Source organism: Cajanus cajan, chromosome 8 (assembly GCF_000230855.2).
Source record: "Cajanus cajan strain Asha chromosome 8, NIPB_CcT2T_4, whole genome shotgun sequence".
Lineage (NCBI taxonomy): Eukaryota > Viridiplantae > Streptophyta > Magnoliopsida > Fabales > Fabaceae > Cajanus > Cajanus cajan.
Window position 1 is genome coordinate 18,647,528 of NC_138524.1, and position 19,573 is coordinate 18,667,100.

Below are 19,573 nucleotides of genomic sequence, written 5' to 3' on the forward strand. Positions count from 1 at the left end.
ATTTTTTATTTTTTATCCATTTTTATGATTTTGAATGTATGAATGACATTAAATAGTAATAAAAAAAATGATTAACTTTTACATCATTTATGCATTCAAAACTATAAAAATGGAGAGAATATGTCAATTCTAAAATAAGTGGTATATATTTTCCAAAAATAACTTAAACATCCACCTTTAAAAGCCCATCAAGATCCTCATTGTTCCTCAGACCTGCAAGCAAAGAAGATAAAGCAAAACACAATTGTTTCATCATCACACTCGCAGGTCTCCAAAACAAGTCACATTTTGTTCATCATGGACATGAAGAAGGTCACCTGTGTCGTCCTCATGGCTGCTGCCTCCGTGAGTGCTGCAGTGGCTGCCGTTGAGGTTCCTGCCCCAGCCCCTGGCCCAAGCAGTGGAGCCTCAGCTACCTTGCCCCTTGTTGGCTCCTTGGTTGGTGCCTCTGTCTTGTCTTTCTTTGCCTTGTTCCACTAAGCTTGCATGACATGGCATGCCAAGATTCATGCAAAAGAAAGAAAGAGTAATTGTAGGAATCGCATGCAATAGAATGAAAGAATGGATTATGTGATTTTGTAACCGAAAATATTCATATTGAGATTACTTGATGAATGAGAATGTCCATGCTATTACTTGATTTCTCAATTGGATTTTTAATTTCTTTTTGGCCGAATGAAAAATTGGTTACTTAAAACCGATTTCTCAACTGGACCTTTTTTCGTTTATTTGTTTTCTATTTTTTTGAAATATAAAAAATGATTTTTATTTAATTTAAAAATTCAAAATTTGAATATTATTTTTATTATTTAAATTTAACATTTTTAAGAATATATATATATATATAATTGTATAATTATATTTAAATTTTAAAAATTATATTTATTATTTAAATAAAATTTAAAAAATATAGAAAATTGAAGAATGTAATTTAATAATTAATTTGTTATATTTGTAAATATGTATACTTTTTTAATATATTTATTTTGCATTAATAATTATAGATAATTAAATTTGTTATTAAAAAATTATAATACTTTTTATTATATATTAAAATTCGAATTAAAAATAAAAAATGTTGGCATGAAAGACAAATTAAAAGTATAGGACATGATATTTGTAAAAAGACACGCAACAAAATCAACCAAAATTGATATGTAGGCCGTGAAAAATCGTCCATTTAAACTTGTTGACTTAAACTCACTTGACGATAAGAACATTTTTTCTTACAATGACCTACATTCCTACATAGAGAACATATTTTTGGTTGTCCTAGTTTAATCATATCCCACTACAAGAAAAATGATAATTTTTGACGAAAATTTCTGACGAAACAAGTAAATTTCTGACAGATTTTTTTTTCTGACAGATTTAAATCCGTCGGAAAAAATGACATTGAAAAAAAAAATCTGTGGGAAATTTTCAGCGAAAAATTCCGTCAAAAATTATAATTTTTTTTTAAAATTTTAATAAATTTATTAATGTAACAGCCCTCATATTTGGCCTTTCAAGGGTTCTATTTCACGATATTTCACTTTTTAGCGTGTTTTATCCTTACTTGCGCAATTTCTGGAAAACTTCTCAAAAGGTCACCCATCCCTATATTACTTTAGGTCAAGCACGCTTAACTGTGAAGTTCTGATGAGTAAGCTACCGAAATGTATATGTATGTTGTCAGTGTAACTTCTACAAATTAATTCATTTAAGTCATCTTCAAATATACAATCTCATACTTGTACTATAATAATAATATATAATAATTTTATATTACGAATAATAATAATAATAATAATAATAATATATTTAATTATTCTTTATTTATATGTACTTACTTTTATAATTAAAAATCTACTTATTTTTATTTAAAAATATAATTTAAATTATTTAATTTTATAATTTATAAAATTATAAATATTTATTTATTTCATACTTATAAATTAAATTTTAACATTTTAAATAAATTATTAATTAATTTAATATATTTATTTACCTTAAATCAAACATATAAAATCCAAAAAAATATATTTATCCTTGTTTTATTTTCTAATTATCAACCATTAATAAAATACTAACTTAAAATCTTATCTATATCATAATATTCTCATATCAAATTTAAAACCAGATATTAGTTATACAAAAATATTAAGATCATATAGTAAATTGTCAATAAGATTTTAGTTAAATAATTTAAAATAATTAATGTTTCAATTATATTGTTAATTAGAAAGTAATTTATTCCAAAGCTAATAAATTTTTTTTATATTAATTATTAGTAAAATTTAATAACTTTTAATTTAACAATTAATTGGATCGATGAAATTCAACACACACCATGAGTTATTGAGCGGAATAACTTTACCAAGAATTATTTTGTAAGTTATCTTAAATCAAACATATAAAATTCAAAAAATGTATTTATCCTTGTTTTATTTTCTAATTATCAACCATTAATAAAATACTAACTTAAAATCTTATCTAATTATACCATAATATTTTCATATCAAATTTAAAACTAGTTCTTACATTTTCCATAAATATAAATCTATTGGAAATATTCAATCAATAATATAGATTTTCCTACGAAATTTTTTTTTATCGAAAATATAAATTTTTCGACAGATTTAATTTTGTTTTATAAGAAATCATCTTCGATTAATATAACATTTTGAATATATGATTTAAGAGTAAAGAATTTTCAATTTAACGGTTGGATTTACAAAACTCACATTTAATATAAAGTTATTGAGCGGTGTAATACTCACCGGTGTAATTATAACCCCCTCATATATATATATATATATATATATATATATATATATATATATATATATATTAAATGTGACTTTTACTAAGTATTATATTGCTCAATAACATTAATTATATTAAATATGAATTTTGTAAATCCAACCGTTAGGTATTGAAAGTTCATATCTCTTAGATTATATATACAAAATTTTATATTAATCCAAGATGATTTGATACTTCATCTATATAAAAAAAAATTGATGTAATATATTCATTTCAAAATACACTAAAATATGAACACTTTGATTATCTTCCAGTTGTTGTTCAATTTTAACAAAATTTGATATACATGTATAAAGTGATATGAACTTTCAATTTAACGGTTGAATTTACAAAATTTACATTTAATATAAAGTTATTGAGCGGTGTAATACTTAGTAAAAGTTACACGGGTATAATTATAACCCCCTATATATATTATATATATGTATGTAATTTTAAGCTTATTACTTCTAGAAAATAAAAAATTTATATTTTTCCTTCTAAAATATAAACTACTATTTATGTTAAATAAACTAAGATTATTTAATAGAAAACTCATGAAACACACAAATATGAAAATATTCACACTTGAACTTGCTTACTATAATTTTAAAGACAATATTCTAACATCTCTAAGTATTTTATAAATCTTTAAAAATAAATATTATTTATATAAAATAATTGTTAAGATCGAAGATATTAATTTTAGAAGGTTTAAATATATTTTAGTCCCTATAAGATGAGTGATTTTGATTTTGGTCTTTGTAATTTTTTTTCCTTATTTTTCATCCTTGTAAGATTTATAAAGATTGTTTCGTACTTGTAAAATGAGTAAATTTGATTTTAATCATTGTAAAATATTTCTCTTTGATTTTCGTCCCTCTGAAATATAAATTCACTAGTTTGATTATTTTAAGGTAGATAAATAATATTTATTTTAAAAAACTAAAAAAAATTTAGAGGTGTTAAATATCAATATGATAATAATAATTGTTGTAGGTGACACCTAAGATAATTATTTATCTTTTTTTATAAAAAAAATAAGTAGTTAAAAATGGTTACATAAAAATAAGAATTAAAAATAAAAATTCCAATTTTAGAAAATGAAAAACAATTTTTTTTTACAGAAACTAAAATCAAAACTTATTAATTTTATAAGGATTAAAGACATATTTAAGTCATTTTAAAAGATAAAATTAAAGAAAAATATTTTTAAAAAAATAACAATAAAATTTATTTATTTTATAATATTAAAAATAATATTTATAAATTTAAAAAAGAGCGATCATCAGATTCTCGAAGAGTTCAAACAAGGTCTTAAATTTTTTGACGGAAAGAAAAATCCGTCAATCCGTCAGAAATTTATGACAGATTTAGTAGTGTCCATTTCAGTGTGTATTTGGGATGACTATTTTCCTTGGATTCTGCACCTTTCATAACCCTATTTATTATTTCTGTATAAACTTGGTCAACTCTGAGTTTAGCATCGACTATTCCTTCCCTCTCTAGATGAATAATGAATTACATCTCTTATAAGTCGATATGATAATTGCATATATTAGAAAATTTCTTATTTTCCTAAGAATGGAATTTATTGTCTCTATCAAGTTGGTAGTCATGTGTCCCCATCGTCGGCCACCGTCCCATGCAAGAGTCCATTGTTCTCTAGGAATAATGTTGAGCCAATCAATTACACCTTTAGTTTCTAGTTCGCCTCTCAATATATTAAAGTAGAATAGAACCTAGGCTCAGTCATCCTATAAGTTGCGAATTTTGAAGAGCAATAAAATCATCAATTTATTATTGTTGAAATATAGTAAAACAAATACAAATAAATGCTTAATTGATATAAAAAAAAAAAAAAGAAATAAAAAAGGAACTACATACCCATGTTGATGCTTAATTTTTTTTTCTTTCTGCATTCGTGAAATGCCTCATGAAGTTTTAGGCAATGTGGCAAATGCAAAACACATGCATTGAGTTCTTTGGCATTCTACCACTGCCTTGTCTAGAGTAGGTATTTTTGATGGACTCGTGCCTATCAGAAATTAAGCAAAGGCCATCTTGAAAGAAAACATGTTATTTTAGATAATGTAGAAAGAATACCATGCATCTGCTATTTAACCCTCAACAATGGCAAAGACAATTGGAAATATTTTGTTGTTACCATCTTGTGCCACGACCACGAGGAGAGTTCTTTTGTATTTTCCATACAAGAATGTGTCATCAACTTGAACAACGGGATTGCAGTATTCGAATCCATCGATACAAGGTTTAAATGTCCAAAATACTTGATGGAATTGAACATAATCAGGAACCATTTCACCTTGTTGGTTGTATAGTGGCCTTGTTTGCTTCTCAACAACAAATCCATTAAGAAATATTTATTTGTGTGAGATTCGCATATAGTTTAGCAGAAGTAAGAACTTTATGGCTATGAATCAGTTGAATCATACCATGAACGTCTTCATCGTCGATAAGTTTGACAGGTTGGTAATGAAGCATTCCTCCGCCTACCACTTGTGGATATCGAAAGTAAAGTTGATCAACTGAATAATATTGTGGTAACTTGATTCTTCTTTGGATTTGGTTTTTCAACACACCAAGTGTGATACGTGGATTAACTAGCAAAACATTGAGTAAAAAGATACAAAAGTGTCCCCTTCATTTGTTTGAGTGATATCACCATTGTAGAAGATCAACACACGAAAAGAAGAGGAAGACATTGTAGTAGACAAAGGGTTTGTATATCTGGATTTGAAAACAATAATACTTGGCTCAACTGCACTCTAGATTTGAAACCAAGAATGCTCTCATTTAAACAGAAGGTGGAGATAGCTAGGGTTCAATCATTTTCACGAATTATTGACACTCATGACTAAAGGCATTGGATTCCTGATGTACGTAAATCAATGATGCTCATGACTAAAGACATTAGGTTCTTGATGCGCGTAAATCAATGACACTATAAATCAATGATACTCTTAATCAATGACACTCACGACTAAGGCTTTGGATTCCTGACACACATAAATCAATGACACTCTGAATCAATGATACTCTTAATCAATGGCACTCATAACTAAAGGCATTAAATTCTCGACGCGCGTAAATCAACGACACTTTTAATCAATGATACTCATGATTAAAGGCATTGGATTCCTGATACATATGAATCAATGACTTTGAATCAATGATACTCTTAATCAATGACACTCTGAATCAATGACTCTTAATTAATGACACCCTACATAAAGTCATTGGATTCCTAACGCATCTACAAAGCACATATGATTACATGCAAAGTATGAATTTTTCTTCATTTTCTTCCTTTCACTTTGAGGCCAGTGGAAGTGCTTCGTCAAATCCTGCTACGAATAATGTTCAAATAAAACATGATCGGGACCAACTTGAACTAGAACAATCACGCATTGGTCGTCGAAACTCAACAAAGAAACCAACAACCTCTAAGGTGTGGAACTGGTGGACATAGACATCTTTAACTTAGCTTGCTGTTATGTAATTTGGTGGACTATGATTGTGTTGTTTTTCTTATTTATTTATCTTATAATTTGATCTCCTATTCTGTTGGCACAAGTATTTCAAAACTGTTCATCTTAATCAAAGTATTATCAACTATTCTATTCACACCAGTAAAGTATACAAATTAATTAACTCACTTCATGGCCTTTTATTACGCCTCTACTAAATTGATTTTTTTCTTTGCACAACTATTTCTTGTAGTCTTTATGTCAATCAATAGTACCACTTTCAAGTCTCAAAAATCTTCCTGACACCCTCTAAAAGTCACCCAAAAATTGAAAAAATTACACTGTCATACTAATGTTCATTGATTTATAATACAAATTTAAATATATAATATAAATATTTCTTGTTATATAACTTAAAAGTTTTATATAAATTGATTTAATTTAATTTAAAATTTTTTTCAAATTTTTTTCATTTCTAATTACTTATCTATAATTATTAAAGGAAAATAAAAAAAATATTTTACATATTTCAAAGTATAACAAATGATTTACTAAATTAAAATATTAAATTATATATATCTTTAAAATATATTTGAAATATTAAAAAAATATTATTATTATTTAAATTTTAATTCTGAATTTTAAATTCAATTCAACTAATTTATAAAAATAATTCTATTTTTATAAAATAAATAATTGTTTACATTACCTTTATTTTTAACATAAAATTTGAATATTAAATATAATTTTTTATAATTAATATATAATTATAATATTTAATATATAAAATTTAAAAATATATAATTTAAGTATTCAAAATAATCTTCAAATTCTGAATTTTAAATTAAATTAAAATAATCATTAAAATTAAAAAAATAACAAAAAACAAAAAAATAACAAAAAAAAAGAACCAGTTGAGAAATCAATTTCTGGATAACAAATTTCTCACTAGACCAAAAAAAAAAGTTAAAAATCCAGTTGAGAAATCGATTTTTCAACTGGGCCGAGAAAACGGGTCAGTTGCATGAATAAAAATTGGCCCAGGTTATTTAAAGAATTAAAAAAAACAAGTATATTAAAAAAAAAGTCGATGGCCAACTAAAATGCTGAAAATATTGTTAATGTTGTATGAGTGGAAAAATGCACCAGTAAACAGGTTTATTTCAATGTCACTGGTAACAAATTCATGACACAACACAAGTACCAATCCATTTTGTAATAACTTAGTAGAAGGTATAGCTTGCAGCCTTGCAGTCTTCCATAAGATTATTCATTCAATATGGATACCGTGAAACTTCAACGAAGAAAAATGGCGTTACAAAAAATGAATCGTACACAAATAAGTAAGACACAGACCCAATGTTCCAAATTACAAAATCAAACAATTATAGGCTGGTCAACAGACAAATGAGATATTGCTGGACTTGGGTTCTTTGCACTCATTTGTTTTTATCTTAGTTTGCACCGAAATCTCCCAACAAATATTTAGAGACTAATTCTTTCGAGTTGCAGAGATCATGAAAATAAGTATTGCCTCTTCTAACAAAATCATTTCCTTGTAAATGATCAGAAATCAATTCCTTGATAGCATGTTCAAGAGATCTAGTTATCTAAAAACTGTGTCGGACATTATTTGTCGTTTGTACTCAAATTTCATATCAACATTAATAGCTACATCATTTGCGTCACTCGTCGATTAAAAACATCATTTACTTGAGTCTGCATATTCTATCTTGCCTCAAAAATTGTAAGGGACATCTCATTTGTTGATAAAAGATTGCACGTTCTTAATGAAGATACAGATTCAGTAAACATTCCTGTGTAAAATCCCGGAGCTTTAGGCTGGGGCAATAATTTCTCACCATTCAGCATAGGAATCATAGAAGACATGTCTGGCCTATCTTCAGGTTTCTGTTGTACACACAACAAACCCACATGTATGCATCTTAAGACTTCAAAAGGAATGCATCTTTCACGTAAGTGTGCATCTATCAGTTCCAATGGTCTTTCTTCACTCCAAAGTCTCCATGCCTAAACACATGGAAATTAAAGTTGTCACATACTTTGTATCTATTCTGATGTAACACAATTCAACTAGGTAGTAAAGTGGATAGTCACTACACTTACATGTCCAAGAAGGTTAAGAGAGTGTTCTGGATCAGAAAATCCCCTGTTCTTGTTTCCAGTAACAATCTCTAATACTATCACACCGAAGCCGAAGACATCTGATTTTGCTGAGTAATGACCATGCACAGCATATTCTGGAGGCATGTAACCACTACAAGTATAATTTTCATAATAAGTCATAAAAACAATTGCATATAAACTATACAATAAGTACAAATAGAAAGAAACTTACTATGTTCCAACCACTTTTCTGGTTTTGGCTTCAATTTGATCACCGCCAAACATCCGAGCCAATCCAAAGTCCGAGATTTTAGGATTCATATGTGCATCTAGAAGGATATTGCTTGCTTTTAAATCTCTGTGAATAATTTTGAGTCTGGAGTCTTGGTGAAGATAGAGAAGCCCTCGAGCAATGCCAATAATAATGCGAAAACGTTGATGCCAGGCTAAGAGCTTGCTTCTAGCTTCATCTAGTTAATTTCACTCGCATGATTAGTACACCACTGATTTTGTAAACAGGATTTAATGGTAATCACATAAAGATAACCATAATTTTTTAATGCAAAGTTAGACTTCAAAGACACTAACCAAAGATGAAGTAGTCTAAGCTCTTGTTGGGCATGTATTCATAGATCAACAATTTTTCCTCTCCTTGAATGCAGCAACCTAGAAGTTTCACAAGATTTCGGTGCTGAAGCTTTGCGATCAACATAATTTCATTTTTAAATTCCTCCAGCCCTTGATCAGACATCTTTGAGTGCCGTTTAATGGCTACCTCTTGCCCATCTATGAGTGTACCCTGAAAACAAAAATTTGGAATACTTATGAAATGTTTATAAGGAAATACAGGTCTTTATAAGATATGGCAATACTACCTTGTAGACTGGCCCAAATCCACCCTCCCCTAGTTTATTTCTGCTAGAAAAGTTATTAGTGGCTTTAGCAATGATTGACCAATCAAATTTTGTAAGCTCCATGTCTTCCTTCCTCAAGCTAAAATATTCTTGCCGCCGTTGGAATAGTGAGATATGAAGATATTGTCTTCTTGCCACTAAAATGTGCAAGATGACGATGTCAGTATTAATCAATATGACTAGTGTCATTGTTTTATTTATTTCCCTATTCTCGAGACCCTATATACCGGAATATATATATATATATATATATATATATATATATATATATATATATTATAAGATATTGCAAATTCAAGCTAGATAATATGACCAAAATTTTCAAATCTTTTTCCAATAGAGGTGTTGCGCATCCAAAAATTATCAACCTCATGATTAGTATAGATGAAATGAGTTCAAAATTTACAACATTGTTATATTTGATACAAAATTTACCTTTTTTTCTAAATATTATTATGGAGACAAATGTAATGAGTCCAAAAATAGTCACGCCAACTGTGATTCCGATCAGCTGCTGCTTATTGCTCTGGCCATTAACTGCAACATGATATGACAGATGCAGAGGACGCATGATTAATCATTAACTATTAAAATCGCTAGTCAATTGAAGTTAAATATAGCATGACTAGTTTCTTTTGACTGAGGGAGTATGCAGATAATCGTTACAGTATTTAGTTTAGCCGTTATCACATGAGAAAAAAGGTAATCCGGTTAGAAATCAAAAGCAGTATAAGAACAGTTAACAACTAACAAGCACGAGGAAATAAGTAATAACTTCGTTGACAGTTGTTTGCAAAATATTATAACACTCAGATCTTTGTTTCAATTGCCGTAGCCTCCATTAGAGTATGACCTTATTTCCAGATGTGTAATACCAAAATTTTCTTTTAAACACGCCTTAAAAAATAGAAGTTCTCATTGCCTTGAAAATCAAAATGAAAAACAGTAATTAACATAACAAAAAAGCATGACTAATAAGTAACAACTTTGATTTGTAAAATCTTGTAACCCTCAAATGTTTCTTTCAATCACTTTAGCCTTCACTACTAGAGCAAGACCTTTTCAGATGTAATACATAAATTTTCTTTTGAACTTCATATATGTTAGATAAACTTATTCATAAACACGTTCAAAAGAAAAAAATAAGATGGAATAATGAAATAAGATTTTCTATAAGATAAAACTAGCTTATAAATTAGTTTAAAATAAGATTTTGGAGAAGTTAATATGGGAGTACTTATATAAATTAGTTTACATATAAGTTAATTTCAACTTATGAAGAAACTTATTTAAATTTTTCTTCTTATTTATTTCCCTTAGAAGTGTTTATATAGAGAAGTTTATCCAACCACCCTCATATCTTGTAATACAAGTTCTCATTGCCAAGCTCCTCTTCATCCACTTGTAATTATAATGAAAACTAGAAAACACTAGAATGAAAGGAAAATGGAAAAAGGAAAAACAGTTGCATACCAAGTTCTGAAGTTGGGACTCTGATATAAAGCTCTTGCCCCAACTGAGAGAATTTCCTCATGTCAACCAGATCATCATGCCAAAGCAAACAGCCACTTCCTCCGTGACGGATGTCCAAATTTGTGTATGCTGTACATGAACAGTCCTCCAGACATTTTTTCTGACATTCCTCAAGGTTCATGGTTTTACTATACCATGATGAAGATGTGTCTGGCAATTTCATGTTTGTGTACTTCCAGAAGCCATCATTGTTATTGCTTTTGCATGTAGAATTATTCCTCGTAACGCAGCCACTAGACCAATACGATACATCCCATTGATCAGGGAAGTAGGGAACATATCCTTTCAAGCATTCACATCTCGGAGCATTACCATCCATTCTGCACACAGAATTCACACCACAAAATGCATAATTATCGCACAAGTCTACCCCACCTGGGGTGATAACTTTACGACCGCTTGTTTCATTTGTCCAAACTAAACCTTGAAAAATGCCAGAAGGACTCAATCTATACATGGAGACAATTGATCTATTAATGACTTCATACTTAAAATACACTTCTTCTGCATTGAAGACAAATTCAAATCTTTGTATTTGCTTCAACTGCTGAGCTGGATATCCAGTGTAACCAATGCCATTCCATGATCCTATTCTAAATTTTATATCAGCTCCTTTCATAAAAAGTAGTTGTGGACATCCTCTAATGTCAATCTTTGCAGAGAACTCTCCCATTGCCGGATCATCTTCACTTTTCCAAGGTGTCAAAACCCTGTTTATACCAGTTAGTTTGTTCCATCCAAACTTCATTCCTGGCAAGTGCAAATCACACGGATAATCAAAACTCTGCCACAGAAATTTGTCCTCCATGCTGTTATCATCATGTTCATTCTTTAACACAAGATTGCCCGAGTCCATGAGCTTCACAATTGGGTTATTCATTGTTTTATTCGATACATTCGACGACCAGATACTCCTGTTTGTTCCACTGAGAATCAAAAGAACCCCATCTTCATTGAGTTTGAAAACTCCTGAATCATTCTGCAGTGGCGTTCCACGGTTGGCCACCCACACCACAGTTAAAGGAGATAAATTTCTGTACCAAACACCCAAATAACGACCAGTTGAATTTCCGGGACTGAAGAAACCCACTTCAAATGTTCCATCTGCTGAAACTAAACTCTCACCATCTCGGATAGATTCATTCACTGCTAAACTGCTTAGTGAAGTGCATGTTCTTGTATAGGAGAGTATAAGGAACCACAAGAATAACACTATGATGTGATCAACCATCAATTTCTACGATATGACTTCTCAAAGCTACCAATATGGAACTCTTTTATCTGAATTACACAACTAGGGAAAATGAGTTTAATGAACTGCATAGTTTTTAATTATGGACTGTGGAGGGGAAGATACATGATCCTGGAATAGTTAAAACAATTAAATCAAATTGCCACAAAAATTGACTTACTTAGTCAACTGCAGAGAACAACGTATCAAATCAAGATATGTCATAAGGCCTTAACCAGTCTTTCTCAACTGTTAAAAGAAATGTCAATGTGCACAATGTTATTTATGATTATTTTGTTTGACATTTTCAAATATAATTATATTTATTTTAATTTTCCAATCAAAATTATTTATTTAAATTTCTTAAACTTGCATGTACATATTTTAGTTCTTCTAATTATTTTTTTTTATTTATCAAAATTATAATGATAGTACTAGAGTTCGAACTTCAAATCTTGTGTAAACTACCTTAATCCCACCACGAGATCGTACTTCTAATTTAAGCCTAAATATCAAATAATAACAGATTTTATACCAACAGAATAGGTCACTTAGTCAATTATATGCATAAAAGTCAAAAAGTAAATACTTATCTTAATCCTGTTAACAAGACTTTGATTCGTATATGTGGAAGACTTTGTTTAGAGAAGTAAAATTCACATTGTTCAACTCGGCACATAAAAAAGAATAGTTTCAAGTGGATCTGCTTGGGAATGTTCATATGGTATTCAACAAAATGAATAAATATTTAACTTGTGCTTTAAACAAAGTCAAGTCAAAAGATAATATGAAACTCAATTATCGCTGAAAAGTCACAGAAGCAAAATCCTTTCAATATGAAAACAAAGCAATGAACGTTAATTTTTTTGTCCATGGACAACGACGTTAATTTGAGAGTGGTTTGATCACGCAAAATACAAATTTGGCATCGCCTCACACTGATTTCTTCGTGGAAATTTCTTTTGGATTTCTCTTCTAGCCAAGAATCTATGCGTCCTCTGCCCAGTTCCCACTACAACGTTTCAAGAACTATTAAGAAATATCGTGCTGACGATGGCGTGTAAATGGGATCAAGAAATGTGTACCGTCCACAAAGAAAAATAATGACAGCTAATATGGGTCAACAACCCAGTTTTCAATATATATTCTCATATTTGTGAAGGTAACTCGCATTAGCAAACAGTGGTTGCAACAAAATAATTTAAGAAACTAGCTTAGGTCAAACCTAGTGTTTAACGGTCTCAACAAAAGGGTGTCCAAAGTAAATAACATGTTTGGAAATGAGTACTAGTTTGTTTTTATTTTGACAATATTATTAAACTGACAACTGTAAAATTGATATGATTTGGTAGTCATGTACAAAAAATCAGTCTCAATAACGTGTGACATAAAGCTTCTTGATTTTTTGCTTCCCTGAGTTGTGTGGAACAAGTTGAGAGGGTTATAAACTGATCCTTTTCATGGCTTCTAACTGTTTTTCTTTCCTGCTTCACAACCACATTCCATCTCTAATCGCAATTAACAGTTTTTGGCATTATAGAACTCTTTGTTTATCTCACACATTTGCATGCATTAAACTGTAGTATTTTGTTTATAAATGCACAGAGAGAATGAATAATATAGAGTGGGAAGATACTGATATTTTATTAAAAGACTCAATAAAAAGAGCATAAACTATATCTCATTACAGTCCCTTATTTTACGGACATAACAATTTTATTTGAAATTTAAGAAAAGAATCATATCAGTCTAATATTTAGAATGTAAACAGTTTAAAATCTCTACAAACTAGGAAACAAAGTATAACTCAATCAATTTTTATAGGCAGGTGTTCAACATGAACAAAGATAATGCAGGAGCTCAAACAACAATTTGACTGTATGCTCAAATAACCGATATATCCCACATTAGAAGGTGAAGCCTTATCACATTCTTGCTTCTATTCTTTATCTTGCATCTAATATTGTGATGGAAAGTTCATTCACCGAGTACGGTTTGTGATTTGCCGATGGAGAACTTGCATCAGTTGAAATATCTATTGCAGTGTAAAAACCAGGAACCTTGGGCTTTGGCAATAGTTTATCACCATTCAACATTAAAATCACTGACGACATGTCTGGCCTATCTTCCGGTCTTTGTTGCACGCATAATAGACCTACCTGTATGCATCTTATGACTTCAGAGGGCGTGCACTGTTCTGCTAATAGTTCATCCAGTAATTCCAGGGCCCTCTCTTCAGTCCAAAATCTCCATGCCTGAGATAGTGACAATTAAATTAGTAAGAATGAAATAATTCAATTTATTTTAACTAGCAACATAATCAGATCAATATGCTTACATATCCAAGAAGATTATTGTCGTGTTCTGGGTCTGAAAATTCTCTATTTTTCTTTCCACTTACAATCTCTAGCACTATCACACCGTAACTGAAAACATCTGATTTCACTGAGAAATGTCCACGCGCAGCATATTCGGGGGGTATGTAACCACTGAAAATAAAATTTTCAAAATTAAATAATTAAAACTTTACATAACAATCTCAAAGAATCTTAATCATATAAAAACAAACTCACTATGTTCCAGCCACCCTATTTGTGTTTGCCTCTACTTGATCTCCCAACAATAATCGAGCCAAGCCAAAATCTGATATTTTAGGATTCAAATTTGCATCTAGTAAAATATTGCTAGTTTTTAGATCTCTGTGAATAATCCTCAGCGTAGAGTCCTGATGAAGATATAGAAGTCCTCGAGCGATGCCACTAATAATGTTGAAACGTTTACTCCAAGCTAGGAACTTTCTTTTGGTTTCATCTAGTCAAATACACGCACATATTTAGCATAGAGTAATGGTCTCCATAATTTACTAAAGTTTAAATAACTTATAAAAAGACTGTAATGGTGTTTAGAATAAATCGTAAGGCCTCTAACCAAAAACAAAGTAGTCCAAGCTGTTGTTGGGCATGTATTCATAAATTAACATCTTTTCTTCTCCATCAATGCAGCAACCAAGAAGCTTTACAAGATTACGGTGCTGAAGTTTGGCAATCAATGCCACTTCAGTTTTGAACTCATTCAACCCTTGTCCAGAGTTCTTTGAAAGCCTTTTCACAGCTATCTCTTTCCCATCTATCAGTGTGCCCTGGAATATATTCTGCTATAGTTAGAACTTAAAGAAAGTTTTTAAGTCAAATAGAAGTTCTAGATATCATTTTTTCTTCTATCACCTTGTGTACTGGTCCAAAGCCACCTTCTCCAATCTTGTTTTCAGTTGAAAAGTTTTCGGTGGCCTTAGCTATGACTGAAAAATTGAAAGTTGGCAAATCCATATCTTCCGCTCTCGGTATATTTTTGTAATTCTTGTTGCAAAATTTTCTTGCAGCCCCTGATTGGCATGGAAATAAAACTATGTAACAAAATATGTACTTTTTTGTGGAGATGATAAATTATATCTATATACTTACCTGGATGTCTAATAATAAATACGCATAAACATGTGGCAATTAATCCAAAAATAGTGACACCAACAACGACTCCTACTATCTTCTTTATGTTGCTTCCGTGGCCAGCTTGATCTAAAGAAACAAAGAACGATCAGTCACCAACTTTAAAATAAACAGCTCTTTTGACTGAAGCTGGGAGAGTGAATCTAGTTTTTTAAGACTGAGTTGCGGAGAAAGACATTGTGTTTAATTTAAAAAATAAATGTCATATAATAAATAAATGCATTACTAATAACTTTCTATGCAGTTGTTAGCTAAATCATGCCTTTCACACTGGTTTCAATTATTGCCCCGAGTTGAGCAAGCATTCCAAGGATCAAGAATAGAATGTTTGTTGAACTCACTTTGAATTTTCTCACGGCCTTATGTCACTCTACCCTTTTACCATGGAATAATGCCATAATCAACAGAAAATCAAACTGGAAAAGAAACCCAAGAAACCGAATGCAAAAATTGAAATCAAAATCAAAATATTGATTGAGTACCTAATTCTGAAGCAGGGACTCTGACATACAAGTCTTGTCCCCATTGAGAGAAATTCCTCAAGTCGACTAGATTATTAAACCAAAGTAGACAGCCACTTCCTCCATCACGGATATCTAAATTGGCATATGCTGTACAAGAACAGTTTTTAAGACATGACTTACGACATTCATCAAGGTTCAAGGTTGAACTAAACCATGATGAAGATGTGTCCGGTAATTTCATGTATTTGTATTTCAAGAACCCATCTGTATAACTGTTTATGCATGTAGATTTATTCTTTGGAACACAACCATTGAGCCAAATTGATATATTCCACTGATCAGGAGACTTTGGAACATAACCTCTCAGGCATTCACAATTTGGTTGGTTACCATCATAATTGCATAAAGAATTTGCACCACAAAAGGCATAATTTTCGCATTGATCTTGCTCCCCAGTTGAGACAACATGCCTGGTGCTTGTTTGAGTTGTCCAAGAAAAACTCTGCCCTATGCCTGATGGGGTCAGGATATACACAAAGAAGACCGAGCTATCGAGACGACGGTAATCATAATACACTTCTCTTTCATTTAACACAAAATTTGGTGTCGTTGCAAAACTTGGACCTGGATTTGCAACTAGAGACAAGCCATTCCATGACCCTAGTCTCTTTTCTATATCATGTCCCTTGAATATGATTATTTGAGGATATCCTCTTAGGTCAAGTTTTAGGGAATATTCTCCCTCAGCAGGATCATCTTCACTTTTCCATGATGATAAATATCTTTCTAGACCAGTCTCTAAGTTCCATCCAAGTTTCATTTCTGGCATCCATGTATCACCCATATAATCAAAACTCTGCCACAAGATGTTGCCCTCGTTAGTTTCCTGTCCACTTTTCACTATAAAGTTTCCCGAATCCAAGAGATTAGCAATTGGATCATTCACAGCTTTGGTGGATATATTGGATGACCAAATGGTGCTGTTTGTGCCATCGAGAAGCACAAGAATCCCTTTTTCATTGAGTTTGAGAATTCCTGAGTTATTCTCAAGAGGGTTATTTCTGTTGGCCACCCACACCACTGTCAAAGGGGATGCATTTGTGTACCATATCCCCAAGTATCGTCTTGTTGAACTTCCTGGACTAAAGAAACCCACTTCAATAATTCCACCTTTAGAAACCAAAGTCTCACCATCTCTGATAGATTGACTCACTGCTAAAGTGTCTGATGAAATTGAAGTTGTAGTCATGTATGAGAATAAGAACAGCAAGATAAACAGCATTATGATGTTACGGAAGAAATGGCTTCTAAATTTTGTAAGCAAGGAAGGTGCTCTCACTTAACTTTTTGGCCTTTCCTGGTAATATAAAGTTGAGGAAGATGAGCTTCTGTGAGTGTAAGGGCTTTTGCAGAGGAAGAGGATGATTACCATATAGAATCGGAAGGAACTCAATAAACTGCTGTGAAAGCAAAGGTATGATATAATGGAAGATGGCTCGTAGAGTAGTACCATGAAAATGCTCATTGTTTTCGTAAGAGAAAAACCAATGACAGAGTCCCTCGTAGAATTGCAGCATAAAAAAAGCATAATTGAAGTTGGATGGATTAAGATATCATCATGTATTTTATATTTGAATTTTGTAAAAATATTTATTTAATTACAAGAGTATGACCTAAATTTATTTATGATATTTCTATATTTAGAGAAAAACTATGATTTCTCTTATTCTAAAATTAAGGAAACTTCTATGTACTTATCATCAGGGAAGTCTAATGCTGTAGTGCTTAACTAATCTGTAAGATTGGGGACACTTGAGAATCTCACTTCAACCACATGGAGTTCTGGTAGCTGTTGCAAGAATTTATTAATCTTATCTTGAATGAATGGGATCTACAGTTGTTTACGGAGCCTCCATTCCAATTGGTATAGCCTGGTTCATTGGACACCTTCCCTGTTCGTGCTACTGAAAATTGGTGATCCTTCTTCTAAGCGCTTCCAAATCCATTTGACTCTAGAGAGGCTTATTTTGTAATTATATTTTGTAAAGTTATATTTTTAATGAGCTTTTTATACATAAGAAAAATAGGAAAATAAATTCTAAAATAATTAAAATAAATTAAATTTAAATATTTTAAATAAATAAAAGATTATTGTCAAAATTAATTTACAATATTAACTAAATTGTATTTTTATCTCTCTATTTTTATCAAGTAATCTTGATTTCTCTATTTTAAAATAAAGATATTTAATCTTTCTAATTTTAAAAATATAAAATTTTGATCTTCTCATCAAATTGACATCTATTAATTATTAAATTTTAACGTTCACTCATACTTAATTAATATAATATTTAATAATATAATATTTGAAAATAAAAAATATATATATATATATATAAGACTTTTATTAATTGTTCGGTTCAAAACTAGAGAGAACCTATTCCCAAATTATATAATTTGACATGATATCCTTTGCGATACGAATTAAAGCTATATTACTCCTCGTCCTAATTATTAACAATAAATTGAATTTATTTTTAAATTTAATTATAAATAATAATTATTAAATTTTAAAGTTATTTATGATTAATTTTTTTTATATTCTTTATTTATTTTTAACTTTATTTTCTATACATTCACATGTAACTAATATTAAATATAAAAACTATTTAAAATAAATGGTATATTTATAATAAAATTTGAATTTATGGTAGAATTGATTAAAAGTATTCAAATTAATTATTTATCTTTGTTTTGATAAGTCCTATATTGCTCTTTCCCATTAATTAGGAGAAGAGATGGTATTATTTTTAGTAATACTTGCATCCATAAATTGAAGAAAAGATGTAATTTTCTCAAATAAAAAAAATATATCAGTAAAAGTGGATATCTTTTCTTAATAACATAATTTTTCAATTTTTTTTTTATCTTTCATAATGTACGGAGAAAAAAGGACAAGAAGGGATAAACAATCAGAAATGTAAATTATTTGCTTTTTATAAAAAAAATAATTTAATATATATTTTTTATTTATGAATATGATTCACAACATATCTCAAAGTTAATAATTAAAGACTAATTAAATATAAATATAAATTTTAATTATTTTACAGTATTTATTTTCTTGATAAAACGATCTTGCAATTTATTTTTTTTTAACTTACATTTTATATATTGTTTATACTCTTTTAACAAAATTTTACTAATTATAAAGGTCAAAGTTTATTCAAATTTAATGTTATTTTTATGTTTGTGAGTGTATCTAAAAAAAAAGTCTTAATTGACAAAATTGTATTACCTAAAATGTCTAAGTTTATGTGTAACTACAATATAATAAAATGATTTTTTTAGTAGTACTTAATATTATTTTTAGTGATAATAAAAATAACTACAAAATATTTTAACAGCATTTTTATATTAGTTATTACATGCAATGTCGATAAAATATTTATGAACAATTATTTAATCATTATATACATTGTTGATAAAATATTTACTGACAATTATTCTGTATGCCGATAAA

The 19,573-nt window shown here is 29.8% G+C and overlaps 2 protein-coding genes across 3 annotated transcripts; both read right to left on the reverse strand.

Annotated features, from left to right (window-relative positions):
- Positions 1–7,841: 7,841 nt before the first annotated feature.
- On the reverse strand, positions 7,842–12,237 carry LOC109791066 (G-type lectin S-receptor-like serine/threonine-protein kinase At4g27290). Of its 2 annotated transcripts, XM_020350319.3 has the most exons (7): positions 10,793–12,232; positions 9,755–9,856; positions 9,281–9,456; positions 8,994–9,204; positions 8,638–8,875; positions 8,406–8,556; positions 7,842–8,309 (listed from the first exon to the last, which is right to left on the reverse strand). In XM_020350319.3, exons 1-7 carry the CDS (start codon positions 12,081–12,083, stop codon positions 8,007–8,009), a joined length of 2,472 nt encoding a protein of 823 aa, XP_020205908.2. In that variant the 5' UTR covers positions 12,084–12,232; the 3' UTR covers positions 7,842–8,006. The 2 variants fall into 2 exon arrangements, with proteins under 2 accessions (XP_020205908.2, XP_082918783.1); XM_083062657.1 differs by lacking the exon at positions 7,842–8,309 and having other exon boundaries at positions 8,405–8,539; positions 10,793–12,237.
- Positions 12,238–13,713: 1,476 nt separating this feature from the next.
- Positions 13,714–18,390, reverse strand: LOC109791061 (G-type lectin S-receptor-like serine/threonine-protein kinase At4g27290). The gene is made up of 7 exons (XM_020350315.3): positions 16,069–18,390; positions 15,545–15,655; positions 15,308–15,465; positions 15,012–15,222; positions 14,657–14,894; positions 14,422–14,572; positions 13,714–14,338 (listed from the first exon to the last, which is right to left on the reverse strand). Exons 1-7 carry the CDS (start codon positions 17,330–17,332, stop codon positions 14,030–14,032), a joined length of 2,442 nt encoding a protein of 813 aa, XP_020205904.1. The 5' UTR covers positions 17,333–18,390; the 3' UTR covers positions 13,714–14,029.
- Positions 18,391–19,573: the final 1,183 nt, after the last annotated feature.